The 11,366-nt window shown below is 54.6% G+C and overlaps 1 protein-coding gene across 2 annotated transcripts; it reads left to right on the top strand.

Moving 5' to 3' along the window:
• Positions 1–1,775: 1,775 nt before the first annotated feature.
• On the top strand, positions 1,776–7,990 carry A1BG (alpha-1-B glycoprotein). Of its 2 annotated transcripts, XM_054539220.2 has the most exons (6): positions 1,776–1,937; positions 2,351–2,623; positions 3,208–3,504; positions 4,238–4,519; positions 7,211–7,498; positions 7,826–7,990. In XM_054539220.2, exons 2-6 carry the CDS (start codon positions 2,377–2,379, stop codon positions 7,831–7,833), a joined length of 1,122 nt encoding a protein of 373 aa, XP_054395195.1. In that variant the 5' UTR covers positions 1,776–1,937; positions 2,351–2,376; the 3' UTR covers positions 7,834–7,990. The 2 variants fall into 2 exon arrangements, with proteins under 2 accessions (XP_054395195.1, XP_054395194.2); XM_054539219.2 differs by lacking the exon at positions 1,776–1,937 and having other exon boundaries at positions 1,957–2,623.
• The last annotated feature ends 3,376 nt before the right edge of the window (positions 7,991–11,366 follow it).

The raw sequence follows: 11,366 nt of genomic DNA, 5'->3' as shown, positions 1-11,366 counted from the left end.
GAGTTGTGTGCACACCCTGAGCTCTGCTCCTCTGGCCTGGCCACCAGTCCTTGTCTGTGTGCCCCAGGTCTGGTTATGACTTCAAGCCTCAGCACCTGGTTGTCTCTTCTGCAAAGAATGCATTCTCCCCCAGTCCACCCAGAACACACAGCCTCCCTCCAAGTACTGGCTCTGAGCAGGACAGAGAGCATGCAGCAGGTGCTCAGCAATATGGAAATGGGACCAAACAGAGGGAGTCTCCACAGCTCCCCGTCCCTCACAGCAGAAGCCAGAGCCACTGCAGTGCCCAGCTGGTCTTCATCACGTCTCTGAGCTCTGCAATCGCTCTGCAGTCGCCTCAACTCCTGGTCTCTGCTCCTTCTCACTGAAACCCCATCTCCCATCTTTGCACTGGCTGCTCCCTCTGCCCGGAATGCTCCTTGCGCAGTTATCCCACTGTCTTCTTTGCATCTGGCACACAGTAGATGCTCAATAAATGCCTGTGGAATGAATGAGTGGGGAGGATGCAGTGCAGGAGGCAGATGAGGGCTAGGCGGTTGCCCTGGGCCCTCACAGTCGTAGCAGAGCTAGGCTGGGACACCCAGGGTGGGGACCAGACCTCCCGGGGTGGGAATGACAAGATGTCCATGGAGGCTGAGTGTGAAAGCACCACGGTCTCACCCCTGTCCTGTTCCATCCCAACAGGCTGTGGTGAGGAGAGGGGGAGGCAGGGGAAGCGGGAGGCCTGGCCTCCAGGCAGCAGGCTACAGCCACATGAGTGACCACCAGCAGCTCAGGTAACTGATCACATGTCACGGGTAGGCCTGGGAAGCGCAGGTCTCAGCTGAATGACCTGGGTGGAAATCCGACTCCAGAGCCATGGTGGGTCACACCATACAGAATGAACCAGTGATGGAGAAGGAACCATGGTCCTCAAGAAGAGTGAGGTGCACCTCCAGACAGCCCATGTGAGGGCAACCACAGAAAGTCTGAAAAGAGGTGAACCCCGCCTTTGGTGTCACATGTGCAGTGTGGTGTGACAGGGAGGGGCTCGCTGGGCTGCAGCCCTGGCACTCTCCACTTGACCTCAGCAGCTCCAGGTAGAGTGCGGAGAACTCAGCGTCTCCTTCTAGAACAGGATCCAGGATCCAGCACTGAAATGAGGGTGATGTGGTTTTAGCATCATTTTATCACTCTTGATTTAGTTTATTAATCATACATGATTATTGATTATAATTGTTGCTGGGCATCCTGAGGCCTCAGAAGTTCACCCTTTGCCCTGACCCCATGGGGGCCCTGCCCCCCGCCTTCCGGGAAGGACAAACACGGGAAGAGGTCAGTGCCCGAGCCGCCCCCGCCGCCCTCCCTCAGGGCCTCATTGCTGCAGACGCTCACCCCAGATACTCACTGCACCGGAGTGAGCGCGACCATCATGTCCATGTTGGTGGTCTTTCTCTTGCTCTGGGGTGAGGCCTCCTGGGGTCTGGGTCCCTGGGGCGGGAGGGGGCGGGAACGGGAGCCTCACGGGGGCTGTCTCCGCAGGTCTCCCCTGGGGCCCAGTGACAGAAGCAGCCATATGTGAGTGCAGGGGTGAGGTCTGGGGGGAGGAGGTGCATGGGGAGGTGGGCCCAGGCCGTGGGTGAGCCCTGTCTCTGTGGCGCTGAGCTGATCCCAGCCACCCCTTGCAGTTTATGAGACCCAGCCCAGCCTGTGGGCAGAGTCCGAATCGCTGCTGAAACCCTCGGCCAATGTGACGCTGACGTGCCAGGCCCGCCTGGAGACCCCAGACTTCCAGCTGTTCAAGAATGGGGTGGCCCAGAAGCCTGTGCACCTTGACTTACCTGCCATCAAGCACCAGTTCCTGCTGACGGGTGACACCCAGGGCCGCTACCGCTGCCGCTCAGGCTTGTCCACAGGATGGACCCAGCTGAGCAAGCTCCTGGAGCTGACAGGGCCAAGTGAGCCGGGGCATGAATTGGGGGCCAGGAGGCAGTGGGTAGGTTGTTGACTGGGGGGTCTCCCTTCCTCCAAGTCACCTGATGTCTCTGAGCCCCAATCTTCCCATCTGTCAAATGGGGATGATGTCTGTGTTAACCCCAGAGTGTTGTAAGGAATACATGGCTGTGTCCCCAGCAGGCCCGGCACGCCGTACAGCTCCCACACACTCTTTTCTCTTGCCATATGCCTTGTTCCCACACTCTTTTCTCTTGCCGTATGCCTTGTTTCCACTGGTGCCTGCCTGCCTTTTCCCAGCAATGCCGTCCATCCCTGTCTCCTTCACAGTCTTATGAGTGTGGGGCCCACGTTCTGCTGGGCTTCCCACATCTCCTGTGTTATGCAGAACCACTCTTCAACTCCACCCCACCCACAGAGTCCTTGCCTGCTCCCTGGCTCTCAATGACGCCAGTGTCCTGGATCACTCCCGGCCTGAACACAACAGCAGTGTGCCGAGGCGGGCTGCGGGGTGTGACTTTTCTGCTGAGGCGGGAAGGCGACCATGAGTTTCTGGAGGTGCCTGAGGCCCAGGAGGATGTGGAGGCCACCTTTCCAGTCCATCAGGCTGGCAACTATAGCTGCAGCTACCGGACCCATGGGGAAGGCGCTCTCTCTGAGCCCAGCACTACTGTGACCATTGAGGAGCTCGGTGACTGTGGGAACCATCTCCGGGGGCTGCTGGGGGAGGAGGATACAGGGGGCATGACCACATTCACCCTGACCTCCATGCTGAATGCCCTTGCCCAGGACCAGGTCCAGGAAGCTGGCCACACAGTTGCCTGGGTCTGATGGTTGCAAAGGAGTTTGGGCAGAGGATGCCCAAAGAATGGAAGGGTGGGCTGGGTCCGGTGGCTCACGCCTATAATCCCAGCACTTTGGGAGGCTAAGGCCACCGGATCATGAGGTCAAGAGATCGAGACCAGTCTACCCAACATGATGAAACCCTGTCTCTACTGAAAATACAAAAATTAGCCAGGTGTGGTGGCAGGTGCCTGTAGTACCAGCTACTCGGGAGGCTGAGGCAGGAGAATCCCTTGAACGTGGGAGGCAGAAGTTGCAGTGAGCCGAGATGGCACCACTGCACTCTGGCCTGGGCAACAAGAGCGAAACTCCGTTTCAAAAAAAGAATGGAAGGGTGTTCCTGGGGTTGCCCCCCAGAGGGCAGAGGTCTGGGGACTGGGCAGAGGGCAGCTCCAGGGATGGGGCAGCCTAGTAATGCTGCCTGCATTGCAGCTGCACCACCACCACCTGTGCTGATGCACGGTGGAGAGTCCACCCAGGTCCTGCACCCTGGCAACAAGGTGACCCTCACCTGCGTGGCTCCCCTGAGTGGAGTGGACTTCCAGCTACGGCGTGGGGAGAAAGAGCTGCTGGTACCCAGGAGCAGCACCAGCCCAGACCGTGTCTTCTTTCACCTGAACGCGGTGGCCCTGGGGGATGGAGGTCACTACACCTGCCGCTACCAGCTGCATGACAACCAAAACGCCTGGTCCAGGGACAGCGCGCCAGTCGAGCTGATTCTGAGTGATGGTGAGCCGGGGCCAGCAGGGACAGGGACGCGGCTGGGTTCCTGGGGCGCAGAAGCAGTACCAGGTGTAGTCTGGGGAAGTGCAGCGCTCTGGGCCAGGGTTCAGTCTCAACTTTACCCGCCCACCCGCCGATTCAGGGTCCTAAACTGCAAATAGGACGATGAGCGTGACAACCTTCAGGCCCCATAGAGAATAACTGGGTGAACAGGTTTGGCCCAGGCCACAGGGGGCACCACCTGGCAGGTCCCATCCCAGCTGCCAGGTCTGGGTGAGCACTGAGGGCCTCTGCTGAGGCAGCTCCTCCACTCACTTGCCTTGGGCCTGATGGTATTTAGCAAACTCTGAGCACCGGACAGCGAACCCCATGCCCAGCGGACCACAGGGGCCCCTCCGTGGCGCGGGCACTGGGGCGGTGCTCAGAAGATGCTCGTGGAGCAAATCCACTACTGAGCGGCATCGTGCACCAGGCATCAAGCCATGCACAAAACATGTCCCCGTCCCCGCCTGTGTCTGTAGACGAACAAATTATTAAGAAACAGTGAAAGGGTGCGTGTGAGATATCCAAGAAGGACTGGGATGGAAAGGTGGGGCGGGCCCGGAGGAGGCGAGGGAGGAAGCTGGCCAGATCATTGCGGGCAGAAGACTCAGCCAAAGCAAAGAGCGCGAGGCCAGACCACGCGTTAGGGCCGAGCCACCCGCTGGGCACCCGGGTCAGCCCGCGTGCTGCTCCGCAGAGACGCTGCCCGCGCCAGAGTTCTCACCGGAGCAGGAGTCCGGCAGGGCCTTGCGGCTGCGGTGCCTGGCGCCCCTGGAGGGCGCGCGCTTCGCCCTGGTGCGCGAGGACAGGGGCGGGCGCCGCGTGCACCGTTTCCAGAGCCCCGCTGGGACCGAGGCCCTCTTCGAGCTGCACAACATTTCCGTGGCTGACTCTGCCAACTACAGCTGCGTCTACGTGGACCTGAAGCCGCCTTTCGGGGGCTCCGCGCCCAGCAAGCGCTTGGAGCTGCGCGTGGACGGTGAGCTGGCGGGGCACCAGCGAGGGCGGGCGCGGGTTCAGTGCCCCTCGGGGCCTCCTGTCTTTCCCCTCTTTCCGTGGGCGTCCGACTGCGGCGCTCTGGGCCTTGGTTCAGCCCCCATCGCCTACCCCGGCGGGGAGCAGGCGATCGGTGGTCGAGGGTCTGGGGACGCCTGGAATTTCGGCTTATTTCCCACGGACGCAAGCCGGTAGGTCACGTGTAGCATGCTGGTCGGCAGCAGGGAGGCTGGACCCAGGTTTTCTTGGTCAGATCCCTGCAGCTCTGTGGCTGCCTTGTTTTCCTTACTGGCCATGTCAGTCGTCATACTGGACCTCCTGCCCCGGGCCCGGTTCCACAGGCGCACGGCTGATGTGTCCTTCTCTCCATCCCCGCCGTCCCCAGCTCTGTTTGTCTCTCTGATTTCCTCATTGACGTTTCCAGGACTCAGAGCCCAGCAGAGCCTGAGGGCACAGGTCTGACCTCCAGACCTTGAGGTCGTGCCCTTTGCTGGGAGCACCGTTTTCTCTTTTCTTTCTTTTCTTTTTTCTTTCTTTCTTTCTTCCTTTTCTCTTTCTTTCCTTCTTTGTTCCTTCTTTCTCTCTTTTCTTTCTTCTTTTTTCTTCTGTTTCTTTCTCTATCTCCCCCCTATCTCTCTCCTTCCTTCCTCCCTTTTCTTCTTCTTTTTTTTTTTTTTTTGGATCACTTACTTTTATTCTTGCAGGCCGGAGTGCAGTGGTGCAATCTCAGCTCACTGCAACCTTCGCCTTCTGGGTTCAAGCAGTTCTCCTGCCTCAGCTTCCCGAGTAGCTGGTATTAGAGGCGCATGCCACCATGCCCACCTAATTTTTGTATTTTTAGTAGAGACGGGGTTTCGCTATGTTGGCCGGGCTGGTCTTGAACTCCTGACCTTGTGATCTGCCTGCCTATGCCTCCCAAAGTGCTGGGATTACAGTTGTGAGTCACCATGCCCAGCCTATTCTTGCAGTGTTATAAGCCGCCATCCACAATTGATGAAAAATGTTTAATCTTGGCCAGGCAAGGTGGCTCACGCCTGTAATCGCAGCACTTTGGGAGGCCAAGGCAGGTGGATCACAAAGTCAGGAGTTCAAGAGCAGCCTGGCCAACATGGAGAAACCCCGTCTCTACTAAAAATACAAAATTAGCCAGCTGTGGTGGCACATGCCTGTAATCCGAGACTTGGGAGGCTGAGGCAGGAGAATCGCTTTAACCCGGGAGGTGGAGTTTGCAGTGAGTCCAGGTCGTGCCACTGCATTCCAGCCTGGGCAACAAGAGCGAAACTCCATCTCAAAAAAAAAAAAAGTTTAATCTTTAAATTCTACATCTATATCCTATGACTCCAAATTTTATTTATCACTCTCCTTAAAGTCTGAAGAAAATGATTAATTTACTAAGCTCCACAGACAACACAGTCCCACTGACATAACATTTAGTATGATGTCCTAGTCTCCTGTTAGAATTAAGAACAGCCAGTATCAAACTGGCCTGAAATCTGATTGGGTTCCTGGGCTCGGAATAACTGTAGTAAATTTGTAAATCCACACTAAGACACAAAATTAAACTAGGATGTGTATATCTATCTTATAAGAAAACGTTTCACAGTAAAAATCAATATTATGATTTTACCAAATTTCAACATTATAGTTTGTTAATCCAGTCAAGCTTTCAAAATTCCTGATTAGCTGTCAATTAATTGCAAATAACTTCATGTAGTTTGCCCAGCATTTCAAAATGGATAGGGAATATAACTTTTAAAATGCGAAAGTATATTATACATATTGCACTTTTCTGCTAGGCTGGGCTAGTATCTTCCATGGCAAGATACTCAAACTATTGAATAAAATACACATTTAGATCAAGTACTTACATGTACTTCATTAATTTCCCTGAAATTATGAACACCATTACCAAAATCTTCCAGGATTTTGTAACATTTGATTCCTTACAGGTTTTTTTTGTTTGTATTGTTTGTTTGTTTGTTTGTTTTTGAGACGGAGTGTCACTCTGTCACCCGGGCTGAAGTGCAGTGGCGCGATCTTGGCTCACTGAAACCTCTGCCTCCCAGGTTGAAGCAATTTTCCTGCCTCCGCCTCCCGAGTAGCTGGGATTACAGGCGCACGCTGCCACGCTCGGCTAATTTTTTGTATTTTAGTAGAGACGGGGTTTCACCATGTTACCCAGGCTGGTCTGGAACTCCTGAGCTCAGGCAATCCGCCTGCCTCGGCCTCTGAAAGTGGTGGGATTACAGATGTGAGCCACTGCGCCCGGCACCTTAAATACACTTTTAAAGTTAAAGTTATGGAGGGAAAACCCTCATCTATTGACATAGACTGTATGTCCTGTTTTGGTCCCTCCATGAAGGAGCACCGTTTCCTCCATCATTTCTTCTTCCCTTCACCCGTCAGAGTGACCGAGGCTGGGGACCCCAGAAGCCCCAGAGCAGGCCCGAATCTGGGACTTCCACGGTTCTGGGGGAGGGGTGCGGGGAACACCAGACACTCACGTGTGGCGCGGATGTCCGGGGTGTGAAGGCAGCGGGCGCAGCTCGGCGGGGCCGGAGGAGCCCTGTGCGCTTAGGAACAAGACAGAGGGAAGATGAAGCCGGGGCGGAGGCGCGGGCGCGGGCGCGGCCTGGGGTGTGGCCTGGCCCGACCACCCGCCCGCTCCGCCCAGGACCCCCTCCCAGGCCTCAGCTCCGGGCAACGTGGAGCGGGGCGGTCCTGGCGGGCCGAGACGCCGTCCTGCGCTGCGAGGGACCCATCCCCGACGTCACCTTCGAGCTGCTGCGCGAGGGCGAGACGAAGCCCGTGAAGACGGTCCGCACCCCCGGGGCCGTGGCGAACCTCGAGCTGCTCTTCGTGGGGCCCCAGCACGCTGGCAACTACAGGTGCCGCTACCGCTCCTGGGTGCCCAACACCTTCGAATCGGAGCTCAGCGACCCTGTGGAGCTCCGGGTGGCAGGTGACGTTTCCCTGGGGCCCGGGTGCTGGTTCCGTCTGCTGGCGTTTGCCTGGGCTGTGCCCACCTCCAGGAGGGCGTCTCCCGGCTCCTGCCTTGGGCTCTGTGGTTAGCGCTGGGTCTCCCCAGGGCTCGTGGGGGGATTTCGGGCGAGGAACCGCCCAGCAAAGGCCCTGCAGCTGGAGGCGCAGATGGGGGTCTCGGCTGCCAGCCGATCACGCGCTTCCTTCCGGGGTGGGGGGGCGTCAGGGAGGTCGGCCTTGATGTCCGCGAGGAGGAGGGCATAGGATTTCCCCTCCTCCACCATTTCTCTTTTCTCCCGTTGTCTAGAAAGCTGATGCAGCCGCGGGCCCAGGGTGCTGTTGGTGTCCTCAGAAGTGCCGGGGATTCTGGACTAGCTCCCTCCCCTCCTGTTGCAGCAGAAGGCCGGGGTCTCTGGGGGGCTGGAGAAGGCTCCCTCATTCTTCCCAGGAATTAATAAATGTGAAGAGAGGCTCTGTTTAAAATGTCTTTGGACTCCCAGGGCTGAGTGGGCTGGGATCTTGTGTCCTCAAAGTGGATGGGTTCTGGGGTGGCTCCTGAGGTAGAGGAGTGGAGAACTGGCTCTTAAGAGCACATTTTTCTTTTCTTTTTTCTTTTTTGAGACAGGGTCTCACACTGTCACCCAGGCTGGAGTGCAGTGGTGCAGTCCGGCTCACTGCAGTTTTGATCTCCCAGGCTCAAGCGATCCTCCTGCCTCAGCCTCCCAAGTAGCTGGGAGCCTGGGCATGAATCGCCACGTCTGGCTAATTATTATTTTTTGTAGAGACAGGGTCTCACTATGTTGCCCAAGCTTGTCTTGAACTCCTGGCCTTAAGTGATCCTCCCACCTCAGCCTCCTGAGTAGCTGGGACTACAGGCATGAGCCACCATGCCTGGCCAACTCACATTTTTCTTTCTATTATTTATTTTTTGTAGAGATGAGTCTCACTATGTTGCCCAGGCTGGTCTTGAACTCTTGGGCTCAAGTGATCCTCCCGCCTCAGCCTCCCAAAGTGTTGGGATTACAGGTGTGAGCCACAGCACCTGGCTAACCAACACTTCTCAGGGCCTCTTTCATCTGTGCTCTTCCAGGATGCTGCCTCTTACTCCCTGGGCACCTTGGCCTGGTCCCAGCAGGTATGGGCAGGTTGCTTGAGGCTCTGGACATACCCACCTCTGTGTTGACCACATCAACCCAATCACCAAGAGGAGGTTCAGGGAAGCTGCATTTTGTGGTCTTGTCCTCCCAGTCACAGGGTGGTAGTGCTGGGCTGTTCCCAGCCTCCCACAGCAGAGCTGGACGCTGTGGAAATGGCTGGATTCCTCTGTGTTCTATCCCATTATCCCTCAGCTCTGGGTCCTCTTGTGCCATCTGACATCTGATGCCTTCCCAACCCCTGCCGAGTTTCTGCCTGGAGCAGGGCCTCAAGGTCCTGGCACACAGAAGATGCGTATCATATTATCAACCAATAGTTGATAAATTGTGTTTTTCAACGAATTTTCTAGTGGTCTGGTTTACTGCCTTTGTAATATCTAGTTCCTAATATGCCTATGCATTTTGATGTCTGCACAGTCTATGATGATATCACTTCTGTCAAGGCTGATGTGTCCTCTCTCTCTTTCTTGCTAGTGGTTTATCAATTTTTAAAACCTTTTCTTGTTTATTTGTTTTTGAGACAAAGTTTTGATCTTGTTGCCCAGGCTGGAGTGCAATGGCATGATGTTGGCTCACAGCAACCTCCACCTCCCGGGTTCAAGTGATTCTCGTGCCTCAGCCTCCTGAGTAGCTGGGCTGACAGGCACCCACCACCACACCCAGCTAATTTTTGTATTTTTAGTAGAGATGGGGTTTCACCTTGTTGGGTGGCCAGGCTGGTCTCCAACTCCTGAGCTCAGGTGATCCACCCGCCTCAGCCTCCCAAAGTACTGGGATTACAGGTGTGAGCCACCACGCCCAGCCCCAGCTTAGTTTTTAAAAAAGTTTATTTTAGCCATTCTAATAGGTGTGTAGACATATCTAATAGTGGTTTTCCTTGCATTTCCTTAATGTCTGATGATGTTAAGCATTTTTTCCCCATGTGCTTAGTTGCCATCTATATAGCATCTTTGATGAAATGTCTGTTTATATATTTTGCACACTTTAAAATATTGGGTTGTTTTCTTTTTTCTTTTCTTTTCTTTTTTTTTTTGAGATGGAGTCATGCTCTGTTGCCCAGGCTGGGGTGCAGTGGCATGATTTCAGCTCACTGCAACTTCCACTGCCCAGGTTCAAGCGATTCAACTCCCTCAGCCTCCTGCGTAGCTGGGATTACAGGCATGTGCCACCACACTGGCTGATTTTTGTATTTTTAGTGGAGAGGGGGTTTCACCATGTTAGCCAGACTGGTCTTCGACTCCTGACCTCAAGTGATCCACCTGCCTTGGCCTTCCAAAGTGTTGGGATTACAGGCGTGAGCCACCGTGCCCGGCCTGTTTGTTTTCTTACTATTGAGTTTTGTTTGCTTTTGTTTTTTTTGTTTTTGTTTTGTTTTTCCAGAATCTCGCTCTGTTGCCCAGGCTGGAGTGCAGTGGTGTGATCTCGGCTCACTGCAACTTCCGCCTGCCAGGTTCAAGCAATTCTCCTGCCTCAGCCTCCGGAATAGCTGGTACTACAGGCACCCACCAGCATGCCTGGCTAATTTTTTGTATTTTTAGTAGAGATGGGGTTTCACCATGCTGGCCAGGCTGGTCTCAAACTCCTGACCTTGTGATCCCAACCGCCTCAGCCTCCCAAAGTGCTGGCGTGAGCCACCGTCCCCAGTCATTTTTTGTATCTTTAGTAGAGACAGTATTTCGCCATGTTGGTCTCAAACTCCTGAGCTCAAGTGATCTGTCCACCTCAGCCTCCCAAAGTGCTAGGATTACACCGCACCTGGCCTCCAGCCATATTTTTTTTTCTTTTTTTTTTTTTTTTTGAGATGGAGTCTTGCTCTGTCGTCCAGGCTGGAGTGCAGTGGCATGATCTTGGCTCACTGCAAGCTCTGCCTCCCATGTTCATGCCATTCTCCTGCCTCAGCCTCCCAAGTAGCTGGGATTACAGGCGCCCACCACCACGCCCGGCTAATTTTTTTAATTTTTAGTAGAGATGGGGTTTCACCGTGTTAGCCAGGATGGTCTCCATCTCCTGCCCTTGGGATCCGCCCACCTCAGCCTCCCAAAATGCTGGGATTACAGGCATGAGCCACCGCACCCAGCCGCCTCCAGCCATATTTTAAAGATAAAATATTTGTGCAATCTCTATTACTATCATTTAATTCCCAAAGTTCCCACTTTCCCTCTGGTATCATTTCCCTTCTACCAAGAGTTTCCTTTGGCATTTCTTTTCAGGCAAGTCTGCTGGCAAGAAATATATATCTTAGGTTTGCTTCATTTGAGGATGTTTGTCTTTTGCCTTTGTTCTTTAAGTGTGTTTGCACTGGATATAGAATTCTGGGTTGACGGGAGGCGGAGCTTGCAGTGAGCCAAGATCACACCACTGCACTCCAGCCTGGGCGACAGAGTGAGACTCCATCTCAAAAAAAAAAAAAAAAGAATTCTGGGTTGAGTCGTTTTTTTTGTTTGTTTGTTTGTTTTTGAAATGGAGTTTTGCTCTTATTGCCCAGACTGGAGTGCAATGGTGCAATCTCAGCTCACTGCAACCTCTGCCTCCTAGGTTCAAGCAATTCTCCTGCCTCAGCCTCCTGAGTAGCTGGGATTACAGGCGCCCGCCACCACGCCCGGCTAATTTTTTGTATTTTTAGTAGACACGGGGTTTCACCATGTTGGCCTGGCTGGTCGCAAGCTCGTGAACTCAGGTGATCCACCCACCTCA

This window comes from Pongo abelii, chromosome 20 (assembly GCF_028885655.2).
Source record: "Pongo abelii isolate AG06213 chromosome 20, NHGRI_mPonAbe1-v2.0_pri, whole genome shotgun sequence".
In the NCBI taxonomy this organism is placed as follows: Eukaryota; Metazoa; Chordata; class Mammalia; order Primates; family Hominidae; genus Pongo; species Pongo abelii.
The sequence above is the reverse complement of the archived record's forward strand: the minus strand, read 5'-3'. Positions and strand labels throughout refer to the sequence as shown.